This window comes from Puntigrus tetrazona, chromosome 19 (genome assembly GCF_018831695.1).
Source record: "Puntigrus tetrazona isolate hp1 chromosome 19, ASM1883169v1, whole genome shotgun sequence".
Classification (NCBI taxonomy): domain Eukaryota; kingdom Metazoa; phylum Chordata; class Actinopteri; order Cypriniformes; family Cyprinidae; genus Puntigrus; species Puntigrus tetrazona.
In genome coordinates this window covers 686,262-706,100 of record NC_056717.1, presented here as the reverse complement: position 1 = coordinate 706,100, position 19,839 = coordinate 686,262, and the positions used below count along the sequence as shown (strand labels likewise).

Sequence of the window (19,839 nt, the reverse complement as noted above, 5' to 3'; positions counted from 1 at the left end):
TGTGTGTGTGTGTGTGTGTGTGTGTGTGTGTGTGTGTGTGTGTGTGTGTGTGTGTGTGTGTGTGACAACATTTTAAATAATTAAAATGAAACAGAAATATCAATTTATAAGATTAGAAATAAGCCTAATTTGTAGTCGCTAAAAAAACAAAAAAATTATATAGAAATGTTTAAAACATGACGACAATTTAAAAAAATGACAACAAAATGATAAATATTTAAACTAACATAACTTATAAATGAATAAAAAACACAATTAAAATGAACATTTAAACACTAATACTAATTTAAAATGCTAATAAATACTATGTTAGTATATTAGTAATACTATAATAACACACAAAATGTGTTTGACTTGTAATATAAGAATACTGTATATTTTATTTATTTATTTTTTTAAATACATCCACCCAAATCCAAGATCTTCCCTATAACAAAGATACACAATGCTGACTTTGGAAATGTTCTCGTTATTAGACCTTGCGGACCACTACAGTGGAGAACTGATTTCACACATCCATTAAAAATCAACCTTGAGTTCAGCTAGTGAAAAGTCATATGCAAAAATTGCCTAGGAAAAGTTGCTTGCGTTGTACATTTTGAGGCAAAATGCAGATCGGAGAATCTGTTTACGAAGCCTCAAAAACAAACATTCCAGTGTCCTGAAGCTCCACGGGCCGCGCGCTAAGTCAACGCCTGGATGTGCAACGTTTATATTCAACAATCAATTGAGGTATTCAGTAATGTGGGCCCGAGCAACACACAAATGCAGCTGTGTCCAGTCAGCTTCCTAGAGCTCCGCAGGATGCACGGACAGTCCCCAGGAGTCTCCGCCTCCCTCGCGTGCGATGGCTTCTCAGGTCCGTCCGGTCCTCAGCGCGTGGGGTTCTTATGAGCTCCCTGAGTTCTCAGGGGCTGGCTGTAGGGCTGGGTTACACCTCTCTCATTCCTCCCCTCAGGTCCCTGCCGCTGTGTTTTTCTTCCCTGTCCTGGGCAGCGCGCACAGTCACACATACACACAGCTTTCTTTTCCCTGGATCCACCATCCTGGGCTGAGAAGCCAGGAGAGAGGGTGGCGAGGTTTGGAGGAACCGCTGGGACGACTGGATTTTGAGTAGCGATTCTTCACCATGGACAGATTCTTCATCGTCTTTAGAAGCCTGGTCCTGTTGCAGGTGCTCTGCTTGGCCTTATCGCAAGTGGTGAGTTCGGCTGCGGTTATCTTTTCTTGGTGCTGGAATGATGTTAAGAATGAGATGTGCATCTTGGAGAACATTGTATGGACTGAGATGTGAATTGGACTGGATTGTCAAAAAGTTCATTTTGACGAAATTCATGTAGCTGGTTAATTAGTTTAGCAGATTACCTGTATTTTGGAGACTCTTGGTAATCAAAGTTGCAAGACTTTTGAGTTTTTGATCTTTTGAAAGTTTACCCAGGTGGGCTATATGGATTTCTGCAACGTGAAGATACAAGAGGCCTGGTATTTAGCACTAGACTGCCTTCGGTCGGTGTTGCCTTTTGATTCCGAAAGCTTAAACAATTCAGTTCAGCAAATGAAATGAATAAATGGAAAGCTGCTGAATAAAATATGAAGCTGAAAGCGAACATGAGACAGATAAACAGAGAGAGGAGAAGGTAGAAAAAGAGAGACTACAAAGAAGCCATTGAAAAATACCAGAAGCTGCTATTCAAACAGAGAGAACCTGAAACTGTTCTCGGCAGAATAACACAGACTTGTCAGATTTATAAGGGTCACCTCAGCCAAACGCTCACATGCAGCTCATACGCAAAAAATGCAACGGGTGAAATGGATGTGCGTTCATTTTCAATCGAGCACCTTATCAAGTAACGCATTGAAAAACAGATGTATCTTTGATGCTAAATGGGGGAGGGTCTGTGTAAACATTCCCAGCCTCTCTTTTCCCACCCCGGATACCCTGATTGCACAGCCTCGGCTTTTCATTTATTTTTCATCAAAAACCTTGTTCTGTCTATCAAATTTGAGCATGTAAACATGTCTGAAGCAGGGTTGTTATTGTTAAGTAAAACTAATACAAGTTTTTTTAAGGGTAGGCTGATTGAAATAAAGCTGAAATTAAATAAAACTTCACTTAAAAAAAAAGTAAATTAAAAATAAATAAATGTGGCCCAGACAGTTAAGGCTGACCAAAACTAAAAAGCATTCAAAAATACTAAAAACGTAAGTTAAAAGCTAATACATCAAAATATTAATAAATACTATTACAGTATTATGAATGATATTAATGAATACTAGTCACAGCAAGCATTATCAAACAATATAGGCTGTATTTGTGTGTCTATTATCCACAGCTAGATGTGCATGCAAGAGGAATTCGCCTAATTTTGTCACATGAATATGCATTAATGATATGACAACATGAATTAATTCTTAACGTTACGTTTGAGAATAAATCGCATACATTTGGCTAGTTATGTGGAAGTTAAATACAGAATGCTGTTCAGAAGCATCTGCCAGTGCATATCAGTAAACAGCCTTTAGCAAGGATTAAACTGAAACTGTGTTAATGTGTTTTCTTTTAGACCGGTCCGCCTGGAGCGCAGGGCCCCCCTGGTCTCCCCGGCCCCGCTGGAACTCCCGGCGCCGACGGCATTGATGTGAGTATTGGAGCCGCCTGACTGCCCCACAGCTCGAGCTGGTACAAAGACAGCCATTGTGCACCTTGTTTCAGGAGCCCTGCATTCACCTGCGCCTACAAAATCTTGCCAACAGAGGGCGCAGGAAATGAAAATAATCACACAAAAAGGTTCTGTTAGAGGCTGCCTCTTTCCCATACCGAGAGCGAGTGCTGCTGGATGCCGGTTATTTGATACACTTGTGGCCTAGGCTGGATTCACAATAAAGACACTCGGCAGGAAAAAAAAAAACAACAGGCCGTGACCGATCCGTTGCACGTCAAAAACAGAAACAAGATCCCCCACGTTCCTCCATAATAATTATTTCAGGCTATTTAAATTTTAAATAGCATCGTAAATAGTGATGCATATATTCACGAAAAGGGTATAGCGATTACTGTATATAGAATTCTGACACAAACACTGTAAATCTGACCTTACAAAGAGGTCAGGGTGGAGACAAAGCTTGTTTGCTGGTGGAGATAGACCTCTGTTAACATGCTACATTTAGCAGTAGCCATGAGAGATTGAGGTTAAGTTGTGTTTAGCATGTTCATGATACTATGCCGTACTTTAATGTACTTTTATTAGTGTATTTTGTCAATAGACCAATAAAAGCCACTGGATTATTTCATTTATTTTATTTTGGCATTGTCTGCTCTCCACCAGTTCTCATTGCTCATGTTTTTTATCTGATTTGCAGGGTGAAAAGGGTCCTCCTGGACCTCCTGGACCAGCAGTAAGTAGTGACCGCAGCTGATATTTATGCATTTCCAGCACCTAAATGTCATACTCAAATAGCTGAGCATATCTGGCCCGTGTGAACCACTTTACAGGGTCAAAAGGGAGAGTCAGGTGAGCCCGGTCCTGATGGATCTCCAGGGGAGGATGGCATCGATGTAAGTGACACCTAAAATTAATGAAATACATTTATGGCCTTTCACGAGGTTATTAATGAGTTAAAAACGATTTCTTCCTAAGTTTGTCATCTGGAGATGAATAATGAGGCATTTCAGCATCCTGTCTCAAGTTCTCATTTAATTAAAAACCAAGCAAAACGGCAGCTAAATCTTATTTTAAATAATTGCATTTGTTTAATAATGAGCGACGGCATTTGAAATCATTGTCTGGCGAAGGTTTTTCACACCTCCACTCTAAAGTGCTTGGCAGGAGACTGAGAAAGGAGATGTTAGTCGTAGACTTTCTCAGTCACATGCTAGGAAGCAAACATTCCTAATTGGATTTTCTGGTTAATCTGTTCTGGAATGCCAATCCTTGCTTCTTTTTTTTTTTCTTCTCCCACTAGATTGCGAATCTGAAGAAGTGTCTATGTATTTTAAAGATGTTTTGGTACTGAATGACAATATGCACATGGATCTTCATGTATTACTGCAAATGTTCTGCTTATAAATGACCTGCTTAACTCTTTAAATCACCTTGGAGGTGTTAACATGACCCAGCGAATGATTCCATATAAATCATTACTGAGTATTATTCAGAAGGCTTGATTTTTTCTGTCTCCAGGGTTTGATTGGGGCTAAGGGTGAGAGGGGCCCTCGTGGTAATCCTGGACCAAAGGTCAGGAAATAATATTTTCGTTTCTTTATGGATGCAGAGCACACAATGTATATTCATGCAGATCATCATTTTGCCAACAAACATACATAACACACCAGTTTATGTTTCACAAATGATAATAGAGGACAAAAACTGAAAACAATATTATGAATAACATGAATATCATGCCTGCATGTTGAGAATATTATGAATAACATCCAATCTAAAAATCCATCTAATTTTGCATCCTGTTCTACTGATTTTTACAGGGTCAGCCAGGGCCTGGTGGGTCACCAGGGCGTCCTGTAAGTATACAAATATGTTATGAATTTGTTGAACCAAAACTAATGGTGTAAGACCACTACTTGCAGTTAGTCCTGCTGTTTAACAGGTGATGTTGTAATACAAAGAGTGTGTTTGGAGTATTTGTACAGATACAATATAATACACAGCATTAATGGACTACATTCAAGATCTGTTGCTAATACATTTTTTTTACCTTCAGGGACCTGGACTGGCTGGACTTCCTGTAAGTTTTTTTTTTCCACTTTATAATCTATTTTACTTCCTTAATTTGCTTCCTTTGCCTTTCTTACCTATTTTACCGATAGCGGTTTATATACAACCAAACTGATTTGTTTTTCTCAATTCTTCAGTGAGAATGATTTATGCACTTTATCTGTTTGCTTGTAAACATTTTGCATGTACTAAAGCCTTTTGCTGAGCAAACCTTACAAAATCTTCTGAATGCTTATTATAGTATTAGATTAACAAACATGTTTCTCATTTCACTGTTCATTATCTCATTACAGGGAGCAGCAGGACCCATTGGGCTTCCTGGACAAATTGGGCCTACTGGGCCAAAGGTTGGTCTCACTTGAAAACATCTTTCATGGTTAAGAATGCTGTTCGTAATTAACCTTTGTTACTAGCTAAGATTGTAGTTTGAATATTTTTATTATAAAAACACGGCAACATTTTACTGTACATTACTGTTCCTACTTCACATACATCTCATCCCACAGGGGGACATGGGAAGTCCTGGAGCTCCAGGTTTACCCGGACCTCCAGGAAAGCCGGTAAGTCACAGAATGTATCATTTACCTCACTTTGAAATGTAGTCTTCTCAAGTCAAACCGCAAAATCCAATTCTCTGCATAAAGCTGTAGGGCTGATAATAAATCAGTGTCAGAGCAGTGTAAAATTACATCCCATCTCATAACTACTGCAGTTCTGGGCGTACGTTTTATTTCATTTTCTGCTTTATTTCATTTCATTTGAAGTCATCCATTTGGGATCTGCTTCAGAACCGTATTACTTCATAATAAACTCTCCAAACATAGATTTTCCTTCCCAGCCGCTTGCATTTATATAATCTTTCCTAGTTTTCTTTATCATTTTCAGGGTCCGCCAGGAAAGTTTTTGGGTGTAGAGGAAGGCAGTGCTGACTTTCAGGTAAGGTGATGTGTGAGTGATCGTCTCACCGCCATACCATGATGTGAATTCTAAAGAATAAACTGTAGGTCTACGTCCCTAAAATTATATATATATATATATATATATATATATATATATATATATATATATATATATATATATATATATATATATATATATATATATATATATATATTCCATATTAAATATATATGGAATCCTAGAAAAGAGAGAACCACACACTTGGATTAAGTTTGAAAATAAATAAATAAATAAATAAATAGTAACTGTTATTGAGAATGTGGTTGAAAAGTTGATTCATTTAATTTGCTGTCAATTTGTGTGTATATACATATTAATAATTCAAAAAAAGTTCAGTCCTTGTTACTTCCAAATTGCTCATTTTATTCCTTAAATCCTTCTTCTTGACTTCCTTTTCATGTTTGTCTTCTCAAACCAGCCCTTCTCTGTATTTGGTTTCTCTCAGAGTTTGCCCTGTTAGACCTCACACACCCCTTATTGATCTTAGTGTTCATAGATTTTTCTAATGAGCTTCATTAAAAGGGTGCCATCAAAGGCTTCTGCCCATTAGCACCTCTCTGGATCACAAAGCTGAGCGGGTCCCAGGGCTGTGATCTGCAGCCAGTCTGCCAGGAGTCTGCTCAGCTCTGGGGGATCACATGGCAGACTGCTTGACTGCTTCTCCTCCGGCCTGTAGCGCCCAGCTGGAGCACTGTTCTGTCCGGATCAATCCTTATCATACATTTACTGTAATTAGAGGGCTGGTGGTCTGAGATTTAGTAAAAAAAAAAAAATATATGCAAGGACTTTTTCACTCAGCTGATTGTTTAGCTTGTGTGACCTGGAATGTTGCACTTTTTTAAATTGATTTTTCGGATGTGTGTTCTAGTGTCCAACCAACTGTCCACCTGGACCAAAAGGTCCTCAGGGCCTACAGGGAGTGAAGGTCAGTAAGTTAACATGTCATATTTTTCTTAAGTTTCTTTGTTGTGAATTAATGAGACTTAAGTCTATGGTTAAAGGGCATTTCAAAGGCCTTTCTCATGGCCTTTCAACCGTTTTCCCCATGACTGCATTTACAAAAAACAAAACCTGCAATAAAAATGTTGCTTAAGCGTGTCCTTCCATTACGACTGCACACGAATGTTTTGCATCATAGTTGTTGCTACACCTGTACATAAAATGATGTATTCACAAATCATTTTGTTTAATGACTGAACATGAAATAATTTTCTTCACAGGGACATAAAGGTCGCTCTGGGGTACTGGGAGATCCAGGAAGCATTGGAAAATTGGTATGTTTTTCTTTTATAATATTGTTTGTTGTATTAATAATAATAATAATAATAATAAATGGTTTTACACACACACACACATACACAATAATTTAACATAACAATAATAACACTTCACAATAATATAGAGTTTAATATAATATTGCTTAGCTCCCCTTGTTAACATGAACTAACTATATGTTTTTAATGCATTCATTTCTAATGTAATTTTAACATCAACTAATATTTTATTTAAAAACAAAAGTTGTATTTGTGAATATTTCTTAATCAACCTGAGCTAACATCAACAAACAATGCACAGTTATAGTTTAATTACATAACATTAACAAACGATGAATAAATATCGTAACAAATAAAACGGTCATTGTTGGCTATTATTAGTCAGTACATTAACTGATGTTAACTAATGTAACCTTATTGTAAATTAGTATTATTTTATTATTATTTTTTATTAAGAATAAGAATAATAATATGTAATATGTGAAATAAAAATGTTAATTTGAAAACCCTTTTATAATATTATATAATATTTTTTTTATTTTTTGTGATCGATCTATTCATGTAATAGCCTTGCACAGAAAACGTCTCTAGGTTACATATGTGTACTCTGCAGCAATACACAATTTTTGTAACACCCCCTGTTTAACCACTCTCTGAATTATGTATGTATTCAGACCAATGAATGCTTTGGGCTTATAACCAATAAGCTATAAATACTGTTTTTGAAGAAATGTCTTGTTCCCTCTGGAAACTACTGTTACATATGTAACCTAGAGACATTCCGCTTCAGGAACTTGAGCTGCGCCAATCCGCAATTTTGGGAATGAGATGCCTACGCCGCCAGAATTTCAAGTCCCTGCGTAGTGTGTTTGTCAATAGCACAACCATGGCAAAAGGACGGAGAGACCAGGAGCAGTATAGATGTCGAGGTCATAGAACCTGACGAAAGTGCTTAAGAATTGGCAGATTTCTCTTAGACTGACTGTAACATAGAAATAACTGATCAGATTTTCTCCACATGATAGCTCTGTGCTTGCATTGGACACGTGCAATTTAGTTTCTCTTGGTCAGGCTCCTAAAAAGGAGAAGGGCAGTAAGCCCTGAGTACTCTGGGCGGGAGTAAAAGATGGTGCCCCCCACCTGTGAGAGGAGATCCCTCTTGATCTCCCACGAAAAGCTGTCAAGGAGGGATATCAGGTCCGAGATCTATATTCAGCCTGGCCATAATAGGGGTACTAATAACAGTCAGACTCCATCCCAGCACTCTTTCTCCAGAACCCTTGTGGGAAAAGCGTTCAGGGGAAAAGCATACAGATGAAGCCTCGGTCAAGTCTGAACCACGGCATCCAGCCCCAGGGGAGCTGGACGAACTAGAGAAAACCAGAGGGGACATTGTGCAGACTTTCGAGTAGTGAAGAGGTTCACCTGACCGAGGCCAAACATTCTCCAGATTAGCTTCACCACCTTGGGATGAAGCATCCATTTCCTGGGCCTCGGCCCTTGTCCCACACCACACTTAGATAAGTGGTTCTCTGTAATGAAGAAAGCACACTTTTCTTCGCATTTAGGGTTCTTAACCCCAACTCTTTCACATAGGCGTGAATGACATCTCGATGTTGAACCTCCACTTGTTCTGATAGAGCCAAAATCAACCAATCATCAATGTAATTGATTTTGTGGATGTCCTGGAGTCACAAATGAGCCAGAGTTTTATCCACATACTTTGTAAGAGTTCTGGATGAGAATGCTAGGCCGAAGGGAACAACCCGAAATCGGTAAGCTTCGCCCCTGAAAGCGAACTGTAGGAACTTCCTCCACACAAAGGCAGTGTGTGCCCCCGCTGTGATGTAGCGAGGGCAAGAACTAGCACACAACCTGAACTGCTGATTGCTGCTCTCCACCTTATTTTTCGGTCTTACTGAGTGCTTTTAACATGTTTAATAGACAGACAAAAGTAAATAATACAAACACACACAGAGCTCTTTGCTGAATGACGGACGCTGCCAGTGTCTTCACCTCATGTGAAGCTTTTATAGCTTCCTGGTCATACGTCATCTCGTCCATGACTCACAAAATATTTGTTGGTATGATTGCACACATGACTCAGAGTGTGGTTACGCTGGGGGTGTTCCCAAAATTGCATATCGTCGCCGCTTGAGTTCCTGAAGAGGAACTAAATGGAGCATACACTGTGTAACCACAGAGGGGTGCACATGAGCACCTTTCTGAACCATAAAATGACATGAAATTTAAACTTCATTAATGGCATATCGTAGTGTGTGATTGGTTGGTAAAATTAAAGAAACAATGTTTACTATTAAGCATCCAGATCATGCTTTGAGGTGCCCCAGCATCTGTCGCCTAACACAGCGTCCATCAGTAGAGCAGGATTACGAGTTAACGAAGCCCCTCAAGACATATAACTGCTTCTAATCTGAGTGTGACTCACAGAACAGAACACAATGACCCAGATGAAAGGAAAAAGGGGCCGGCAGGTACTGAGAAGCTACTGCGCTGTGAATTAATCAGACTTAATGAGCCCCACAAGGACATTAGAATGGACTATAGGGACAGAGCGGATTTACCCATAATGCAGAGCACTATTGTCCAAGCTCAAGTCTTTGGGATGTGCTGACTTTAGGATCGACTATCAAATTCAGAACTCGCATCTCTAAAGCGCATAACCACAAATATATTAAAAATAACATTAAAAAAAGAAGGTCAAAATGATAAACCGCATATTATCCAATTTTTGTCTCCTAAATATCGGTTTCATCCCTGCATTCTCTTCCTTAGGGCATAAAGGGCGAATTCGGCATCTCCGGTGAACAAGGAATACCAGGCCCTCCAGTAATGTATTTATTTCTGTTTTAGTTTGACTTTAGATATTTTATAATTTAAGCCTCTGCTGCTGTTACGTCATGGCAAGTAATTGTAGCAGTACCTTTTATGAGGGTCCTAGAGGAGATCACCTGTGGAATAAAATATCTGCTTCTCCCTGTTACAATAACCTTAGGGTCCACAGGGTCTGAGAGGGTATCCAGGAATGGTGGGGCCCAAAGGCGAGTCGGTGAGTCATAGATCCCAAAATATTACTTCTTATGTCCTTATGCATACCCTATGGTTTTGACTGGTCTGAGGAGATATGTAAATGGATAAAGAACAGGTGACAGCATCTCTTTTGCTGCTGAAACTCAAAATATGTTGTTGTTTGTTTAATAAGCTGTAATAAAATAAAATATAAAATGTTAAATAGACAACTGAAATATCTGTGGCTAATTTTATTACACAGTCTTTGTGTGTGAGATGAGACAATAATTTTTTACATATAAGTGCATATAGCTTATTTTTAAGCTTCCCCACAGAATTGTGCGTACGGGTTGATTTGCATGTGTTTTATTATATTCTGAAAAAACCCAGTGGAACGTAAACAAACATTGCACTTCAGTTGCATTTGTAGGACAGCAAATCTCAACTGACTGGATTTTTATAAAAAATTTTTATAACAATCTGTAAAAGCTTAAATGTGATTCATAACCTCTGTGACAGGGACCACGTGGTTATAAAGGGATTTTAGGACCAATCGGCATCCCTGGACGCCCTGTAAGTATCGTTTGAATACATTTCATTTTCATAACCATAAAAAAACACATAAAAAAACGAGAATCTTACTGTGCGTTGCAGGGTGAAGAGGGACCCCAAGGACCACCTGGAGAGCCTGGTGACAAAGGCGAAATTGTAAGTATTATTAATATTACTTACATCTATCCATCCCATCGTTAATTTGTCTTTCTACGTGTTAATTTATTAAACTTTTGCTCTTGTTCTTGCAGGGAGAGCGTGGAGTTCGAGGGCCTCAGGGGGTGGTCGGAAAGAAGGGAGAGAATGTAAATAAAAAGCTACCTAATTTAAATGCTATTTAAAATACATCTCCTCAATTTATGCTTCTAATCTTGTGATTAATGTTCATTGTCAGGGTCTTCCAGGAATTGATGGAAAAGATGGCACTCCTGGTATCCCAGGAATAAAGGTATGAATGACTCTTTTTCAGCTCTTAAATCAATTCCCATAGCAGCCATCATTATTCAAGAAGACACATGACATATGTAAAGTATAATGCACATTTAGACAGAATGAGCAAGTCTTCTTTCATCCTGAAGGGCTTGATTTTATCAATGTCAGTGAATAGTTAACTGTTCATGATCCTACTTATTATACACCCAGTTACTAAAAAAAAGTATCAAACAATTAAGCTCATAAAAGGTTTTTTTTGCATAATATATTTGTGTACTCTGTATATTTATTATGTATATATAGATACACACACATCATGCATGTATATATTTAAAGAAAAATATGTTAAATTATTATATTACAAAATATGTTAAATTATTATACATTATTATCTTAAATATAGTCCAATTCTAGCTATTAACTAACATTAACTTTGACTCTTGCCTCCTTTGACTCCTAAAGTTCTGCTTATCAGTAGTTAGTAAGGAAGTTATTAAGCGATATTAGGGATGTTGAATATGCACACTATGTGATTCATAAATATGAATATACAGCCAATATGTTAATACTACTGTATGCATGCTAATAAGCAACTAGTTAATTGTAACAATCGTTCACTATATGTATATAATTTATGAATACTGCGTTGTACTTTTTTTAAGGGAGCTGCAGGACAAAATGGAAGACCTGGAGCCCCTGGGCATCAGGGAGATGCTGTAAGTATAATTTCATACTTCATTATCCTTTCTATATCATATACATAGTAATTGTCAGCATTGGATGTGCAGGAAACCCTTTCCCATCTACCTCTCATCTGTCTATTGTGCTCCCTTTGTTAAATGAGGGTGATTAAAGATAAATAAAGTTAAAGTTTAGAGTATTTTCTGCCTACTGTCCCAGTGTGACATTCTTGCCCTGACTATTTCGGAGCCTAAACCACCTTGAAATTGCTCCCGCTATTAACTATTCATCATCATCATCAAACATGACTCTCCTGGTGACTTGGGGTAATGGAGCATGCTGGTTATGATACAAAACATCACAACGTACCTGCGCAAGCCATAATACAGGCGCCCTCGCTAACAGGATGAGTTATTGCAGCCTTGTTCTGATATCAGCACAGAGGACAGACATGACGGAGGTCTGCAGGGGTCACTACATTCATTCTTCATGCAATTCTTCATATTTTTTTAGGGTTTGCCTGGTATGCCTGGAGCCAAGGGTGAAATTGGAGTTAAGGTGAGATTATGCGGTTATTTTATGAATGCCTACGCGGTTTTTGTTGCTGTACTATCCAGCAGTGCTTCATTCTGTTCTTTCAACTGTTTATTTGTTCTTTTGAGTTTAGGGTGAGACCGGACCCAGAGGCTCGATGGGAATGCAGGGTTCTCCGGGACCTCAAGTATGTCACATCATTCAAGGCCAGTTTTATGCATAATTCATTACTTTTTCTGGCTTCTCATCGTGTTTCCTTTTCTTTCAGGGAGAGCCTGGTCCTCCAGGGGAAGCTGGCATGGAGGGAGTACCAGGACCAAAGGTCAGTGGACATTCTCACTGACAAATTATTTCATTAACATGAAGGAAACGCTCTTTTTTTTTTTTTTTTTTTTTAATTTTCACTTTGTGTCCAATAGGGTGACAGGGGCGAAAGAGGAGCAGTTGGGCCTTCTGGTATTGTTGGCTTGCCTGTAGGTGTTTTGTTTTATTATTATTTTATTTAATTATATCAGATTACTTTTTCTGCTGGTTTTCCCAGACTCAAAGAAATACAGAAAAATTGTGAATTACAGACAAACAAATAAATAATAGAAAAATGATATGCATTAATAATGCCTTGTAATGCACCTTACAATGCACTGGGATGGTCCCATTAATAATTTTCGCCACAGTTATGATACATTAGAATACTTATCTACATATGGTTATACCTTTTGCAAGAACAATGCACATAAAACACAATAAATGAACTGTTTTGTATTAACAAGGAATCTACAAATATTATACACGCATTTTAACCTCGATTATGAGTACGTGTAACAAGAAATAATGCTATACAGCATAGATTATGAATGCCTTTTTCATTATGCATTATACACACAAACACAGATTATATATAATCCATGTTTCTCAAACTTGTTTCTCTGTTATATCTACAGGGCAGTAAGGGAGAGAGGGGACCCATGGGCGTCCCAGGTGCTCAGGGTCTAACTGGAACTAAGGGTGACAAGGTTTGTGACCATATAAACAGTGATTAATGGTCAGTGAACTGTCTTCCTGTTTAAACTGATGAAGTCTGACCACATGGGGGCAGTCTTGACTCACCATTTGACTCTTTTCACTAGAGGACATCTATGCACTTAGATAATTCATGTCCATGTTTCCAAATAATACCCCTCAATTCAGTATGAAATATCCTCTTATGGACACTTTAATGTTTGTTGTCCTTTAATCTACAATATCCTTGCCGTTTAATACATTGAATATTGGCAGTAAAAGCCAGCTGATTTAATGTGCTCGGAGAGTTTACGGTAAAATAAGATATTACCAACAATAAATTCCATGCGCCTCACCCATTAGGGCTGACACTGAGAGATATCTGATGTACAATTGCGTCTCCTTACAGGGATTCCAAGGCAAAGTGGGATCAAAGGGAGACGTTGTGAGTATACCCTCAGATAAATACATACATATATTTATGGAGTGAAATAGAAACCATACATCACGGTGCACATCATAAAAGATAACGACTGAAGGTGACATTGATGGATCTCACCTGCTTCTTTCGCAGGGTGATCCTGGAGTAGAGGGATTGGCTGGGGAGAAAGGAGAGAAGGTAAATAAGACTGTAGTCGGATACATTTATTTAATATATCGGTTCCGGAGGACTTCTGTTCATCTCAAAATTGCGTCTCTCCATCTCACAGGGACAATCTGGGGAGCCTGGACCCAAGGGACAGGTAAGGACAGCTTGAAGAACACAGATAATGCTAGGTGAAATACATAATTTTGTTAGATCCTGCTTTTGTAGTTTGTTTTAAAATGGTGAAGGACATGACAAAGGTGGATACTTTATGCCGTCCCAGTTTTATGTGCACATTTAAACATGCCCTCTGACGTGATAACTTTTGCCCTAAACAATGGTGAGAGACAGGGACAGGGCTACTTTTCTGTCCTACAAATGGAAGAACATCTGTGAACATGGCATGTACACAGCACTTTTATTGATAACTAAAATGGAATTAAAATGACTAAAAATCTAAAATTTGCGTTTACTGAAATAAAGCTGAAATCAAAATATAAATAGTACATAAAAACGTGAACTTACGCAAAGAAAAAGAATAAAACCCTTAACATCATACTAACTGAACAAAAAATTTAATTAAATAAAATACATCCACGTTCTGAAATAAAATAGGCTGGCTAACTGAAATGCTAGATGAAAAGACTAAATACTAAAAGTAAAAATAAAACTGAATTAAAAATAATCGATGTCTAAATAGAAATGTTAAACTAATAAAAATGCACAACTAAAAGAGAAATGTTTAGAAACAATCAATAATATGAGTTTGCTCAAACTTCTTATTCTTCTGCTCAATTTCTTCACATTTTGGCATGCAACAAGAGTTATGCTACCAGATAATGATTTTCTCTCGGAAGACTATAAAATGTGCAAAAATAATTGTAATTATTAATAATACTTATTGGTAACAGTTTAGTACAGGGAACAATTTTTACTATTAAGTAGCTGTTTATTAGCATGCCTATTACTAAGATACTGGGTAGTACTTATAAAACACGTATTCTTCATGACCATTTTCTTCATCCCTAATCCTACTCAAAACCTAAACTTAACACCTACAAGTCAAGTATCATATTTACATTATTTTTGCTATTCTTTTTTGTATAACTAGCGGTAAAGAAATTACATGTTTCCCCTTTCAGATCCATTTTTTTTTTGTCTTCAGCCAACATAAAACAACTATATTGAACACCCCTGTTTCTTTATTTCTTTAATTGCTGCCTCCTCTATCAACAGCAAGGTGTGACCGGCGATCAAGGGCACAACGGTCCTACCGGAGACCCCGGTAAACCAGGAGACCAGGGTCCTTCAGGCTTACCCGGTCCACGTGGCCTGCACGGAGAAAGAGGAGTTCCAGGGATGCCAGGAATACAAGGAGCACCTGTAAGCGTTGAACAGCATCAACAATCCCCAATAATTATTTCCATCACAGAATTCCCAAACTACATTTCCCAACAAACAACTCTATTTACCAGAGAGCAGCATTTTTGCCTCCAGTACAACAAAGCCAAAGTGTTGCACAAGTCAGACATGCTGCAGTAGCACAATAGAAAAACACTTGCAGAAAATAATAAGAACTCTTAGTGGTGAGGAAGATTGACTCAGACACTTTCTCTTTCACACTTTTAAAGGCATAGTTCACCCGAAAATGAAATCATTTACTCCCTATCATGTGGTCCCAAATCCAAATGGAGATGTTTAGTTTCTCCACTTGCTCTTTTCCAAATAACTAACAGCTGTGGGCTATTCACTTTCACTATATGTGACCCTGGATAATAAAATCAGTCAGAAGTTGCATAGGGTATAATTGTAGTAGCAATTATGCCAAAATTCATTAGAATATTAAGTAAAGACAATGTTCCATGAAGATATTTTGTACCAAAATTTGGGCAACTTTAAAGGTGATTTTCTCAAATATTTAGAATATTTTTTTAAATAGTTGCATTCTAACAAACTACACATCAAAGTATATCTTATTTATTCAGCTTGATGTATGAATCTTAAGTTCCAAAAATGGACACTAGTGGCCGGTTTTATGGAAAAGAAAAGAGGAAAAGAGGATGACATATGGAAAAGAGGAGCTAGGGCATTCTTCTAAACTTATTTTGTGTTCCACACAAGGAAAGAGAATAAATGATGACAATATGTTTGATGACTCGGCATAGTGTGTTTTCCTCATTCTTATGATTTTGTTTTCAGGGTCGTGATGCTACAGATCAGCACATCATTGACGTGGTCCTGAAGATGCTTCAAGGTGAGTAACAGTCATTGTTCTTTCTGTAAACGGCTGCGATCCAAATTGGCTGCAATCAGCGTGTCAGGAAGAGGGCAGCTGTAATCTATTGAGCTAAACCTACACAGTACTTTTCATCCCCCGAAATGTATTAACGTGCATCATCACTCCTCAGGGACAGCTTTCCTGCCAAACACTGCGGACTGTGTAGTCTGCAGCTATTTATTTGCTGTTCAAAACTGACTTGCACACGGTTCTGTTTTCTCTGGGATTGTCGGTCTCTGCTCTCTGGCCTTCTACTTTGCAAGAGAGAGATGACCTGAACCGGCCCGTGATAACCTCCGTTGGCTCCCACCATTTTACAATGTGATCCCTCAGCCTTTCAGCCTGAGATTGCAAACATACCTTTACTTACACATACCCACACACTCACCTGAAGCGAGGGGAAGCGTTCGTTCCTCGACGGAAAATAGATTAGATGTGGAGATTTGGTCACTGTGACACCTTGAGAACCGGTCAACAAATGAATGTCCACCTCTGGATTGTTATCTTAATGATATTTACCCAATGTTGCAGGACACCCAGGGAGATGTGACTGTGTGCTAAGCTAATGTTCAACACTATTTGCAGGGATTCTTTTCGGGGTTGGCCACCTCCATCACACATTTTTGTATTCCACTGTTCTGCTTTTTCACTGCTGTTCTATGCAAACATGAGCTAGATGGATGAGTTTGACCTCTGCGATCACATTTAGCCTCTTTTGCAGTATTCCGCTCACACAGAATACGTTTTTCCATTTAACTCTTCTACTTTCTCATTGTTTTTGTTATAACAGCCTAGACATTTTGAACTTCTATTCTTCTGACAGAGAAGTTAGCGGCATTAGCGGTGAGCTCTAAGAGAGCCGTGCTGGGTGGAGCTGGTGTGATGGGACCTCCAGGTCCTCCAGGACCACCTGGACCTCCAGGACCTCAGGGACCTCATGGACTGACAGGCGGCCGTGGCATTCCTGGCATAATCGGGGGCTCAGGCCAGATAGGAAACACCGGCCTTAAAGGTTAAAATGCTTCTAAAAATCAATCCATATCTTGAGAAAATTCCGTCAGTCAATCTCATTACTTTAAACATCATCTCCATGTCTCTGTTTTGCAGGGAAGAGGGGTGCAAAGGGAGAGAGAGGAGATCCTGGACGTCCACATCCTGGCCAACCGGGACCACCTGGACTGCCAGGTAAGTTCAAAGTCCACTAGTAAAGTTTGAATTGTGTACAGGTGAATTGGTTTACTCAGCCGGCCTCCTTTTCTCACAGGTCCTCCAGGTCTTGACGGTGTTGCACGTGACGGTAGGCCAGGCGAGCGAGGACCCCAGGGTGCAGTGGGTGAGCCAGGCCGTTCTGGAAAAGCTGGTCCTTCTGGTCTTCCTGGATATTGTGAAGCAGCTGCATGTTTGGCAGCGTCCGCCTACACTTCTCCCAGATTACAAGAGGCGGGAACAGTAAAGGGCCCATCCACTTAAATCAAGCCCTCTACTGGGGCATAAGAACATCTGGGAGAGAAAGAGAGAGTCAGAAAGAAACAAAGAAAGGGGGAGAAGCATGGAAAGAGGGGCGCACAGGCCTACTCTTCAATGGACACATTGTGAGGGGGGAGGGAACAGCTGCTGCTTGATATTGTGAACTTTTTGTATGTATTAGGATTGTTAATATATGATTTGACATCTGCGGAAAGGAAGTGATAAGTTGGCAATGTCAGCCGCTGCTGCTCTGTCCAACCTCACAGTACAGAGAGATGTGAGAACATTGCCAGTGACATCACTGATGACATCATCATCGTGCACCCAGGACTAGAAGAACTATGAGAATGACATTCAAAAGGTGCTGTGTTTTTTTTTTTACTATTATCATGTTTCTGATCCAAACTCCTAAAAGATAAAGGATGATGGTGAGATTTTTAAATGCCAGGAAATTCCCCTATAATTGAACCAATAAAAAGTATTCAAAGCTACTTTATTAAAAGATTCATTTACCTTGTGCTGCTTCAGTGAACATCTTGCCCGGCTCGAGCTGATACCTCACGTGTACATCAAGTTCCTGTTTGTATTGTGCTCGTCTCCGCCATGAAGCAATGCCTTTGATCTGCTCTTCTAGGTTAGATGGTGACGTGCTCCCATTAACTTTATCCTCGATTCCATGCTGTAAATCTTTGTAAATGTGTATTAATTTTGTATGGACAGGGTGGGTTTAGAATATAAAACAGATCCAGAGCTAATGAATTTAATCAGCGTTCAGGACTCCAAACAATGCTCAGTCTTTCTGGTCAGTTACAAACCTGTATGCCACTTTGAACATACTGTGTGTCATGTACTTAGAGAAGAACTGATTATCTTCATTAAGACTATTTATTGTTCTTTTTTGGTTCGTCTGTAAACACTCAAGTTTTCTTGCTGATTGTTCAGAATTACCCCAATCAATAAAGAGGAACGTTTTGTAAAACTCAATGTTCTTCTGTATCGTAAAACATCTGAGAGACAACTTTGAAAGAACTTGCTTTCTCTCCTCTGGATCTCACACTTCTCTTTTGCTTTAATAAAATATATTAATTTCGACATCAAGCCTGGTTCGTGATAAAGCAGAAACCATTAAATGCACATGAGTACTATTTAATCATTTAAAGCGCTTGATCAGCGTTACTTTCTCTTGATGTTGATGTCACTATTGGGGAAAAAAGCTAAATATAACCAAACAGATGAAAATCTGTATTACTCCTTAAAATCTTTTTATTCCACAGGTCTGTAGAATTCTCAATTCTAATTGAGTAATCACATCTTTCAGCAGTTAGAAATTTCCCAATGCTCCCCATCATCATAACAATACTGGTCCATCATCTGGGTAACTAATGCTGCATTCTGTCACCATATTTTTATTTTTGGCGTTTTATCGGCACAGTTAGTTTTGCACGCACATATTATTAACAAGGCTATTGATGCTGACATATTTCCACTATTTTGTTGAATAGTTTTTTACTATTGTGCTATTAGAGTGTTGAAAACATATATAAATGATCACATTTAAATTAAGTTTTTGTGTATATATTACATGTGTGTGTATATACATATATATATATATATATATATATAGAGACAATATATATATAAAGGAAATATACAATATAATTTGGTTCGGCTTCTACACCAGATGGTAGAAGACATAATACATAGTACACCATTTGGGACACAGCTCATGTTTTTCAGATTACGCTGCTGATTCATATTCTGATCACTGTAGGTTACAACATTGTCACCCCTTTTCAGTATAAGCAATCTTATTTCTATTTCCGAACCACCGCCCTCACCATCATATATGCTGTTATTTACAAAGTGTTGAAAATTTAACTAGAAACTCTGCACCCTTGGGCTCAATACTAAGTATTTCAAGACATTTCAGTCACTTTCAGTCACAACTTTTGTAAATACAAAACTGTTGCTATTGTAAAAAACTGAAGATATATATATATAGATATGTTGTTTAGGGACGGACAAGTGAGAGCTCTGCTTTCAAAACTTTTATTGCTTCTCTTAAGTTTCTTCAAAGAAAAAAATTTGCACACAGATGACTTTACGTACAAGTAGCGCTATGATGAGATGCATGATGATGGGGGAGATTTTTTTTTAAAGCTTGGATAAAGAGGTTGAAAGGCCGATCTGAAATTGACATGCTTGTAACGTTCACTTAATGAAAACTGCATAATTTGAGAAGTGTGAAAAAACTTTTCAGCTATCCTCCCAATACAGATACAGAGTCTTTCGCACTATCTTCACACACACACA

The 19,839-nt window shown here is 38.4% G+C and overlaps 1 protein-coding gene across 1 annotated transcript; it reads left to right on the top strand.

Moving 5' to 3' along the window:
• Positions 1 to 427: 427 nt before the first annotated feature.
• Positions 428 to 17,880, top strand: col9a2 (procollagen, type IX, alpha 2). The gene is made up of 33 exons (XM_043218160.1): positions 428 to 859; positions 959 to 1,201; positions 2,565 to 2,639; positions 3,361 to 3,396; positions 3,494 to 3,556; positions 4,182 to 4,235; positions 4,484 to 4,519; positions 4,720 to 4,743; positions 5,027 to 5,080; positions 5,240 to 5,293; positions 5,619 to 5,669; positions 6,562 to 6,618; positions 6,914 to 6,967; positions 9,764 to 9,817; positions 9,984 to 10,037; positions 10,517 to 10,570; positions 10,652 to 10,705; positions 10,801 to 10,854; positions 10,944 to 10,997; positions 11,644 to 11,697; positions 12,176 to 12,220; positions 12,330 to 12,383; positions 12,465 to 12,518; positions 12,616 to 12,669; positions 13,138 to 13,209; positions 13,605 to 13,640; positions 13,770 to 13,814; positions 13,906 to 13,938; positions 15,018 to 15,164; positions 15,981 to 16,035; positions 16,883 to 17,071; positions 17,167 to 17,244; positions 17,324 to 17,880. The coding sequence occupies exons 2-33, from the start codon at positions 1,130 to 1,132 to the stop codon at positions 17,527 to 17,529; spliced, it is 2,076 nt and encodes a 691-aa protein (XP_043074095.1). The 5' UTR covers positions 428 to 859; positions 959 to 1,129; the 3' UTR covers positions 17,530 to 17,880.
• Positions 17,881 to 19,839: the final 1,959 nt, after the last annotated feature.

Bases quoted from the DNA above. Each gene is read 5' to 3' on its own strand.
- col9a2 (XM_043218160.1), top strand. From the start codon at position 1,130: ATGGACAGATTCTTCATCGTCTTTAGAAGCCTGGTCCTGTTGCAGGTG. The intron at 2,640-3,360 runs GTGAGTATTGGA...TCTGATTTGCAG, and splicing joins CCGGCGCCGACGGCATTGAT to GGTGAAAAGGGTCCTCCTGG. The intron at 12,221-12,329 runs GTGAGATTATGC...TTTTGAGTTTAG, and splicing joins AGGGTGAAATTGGAGTTAAG to GGTGAGACCGGACCCAGAGG.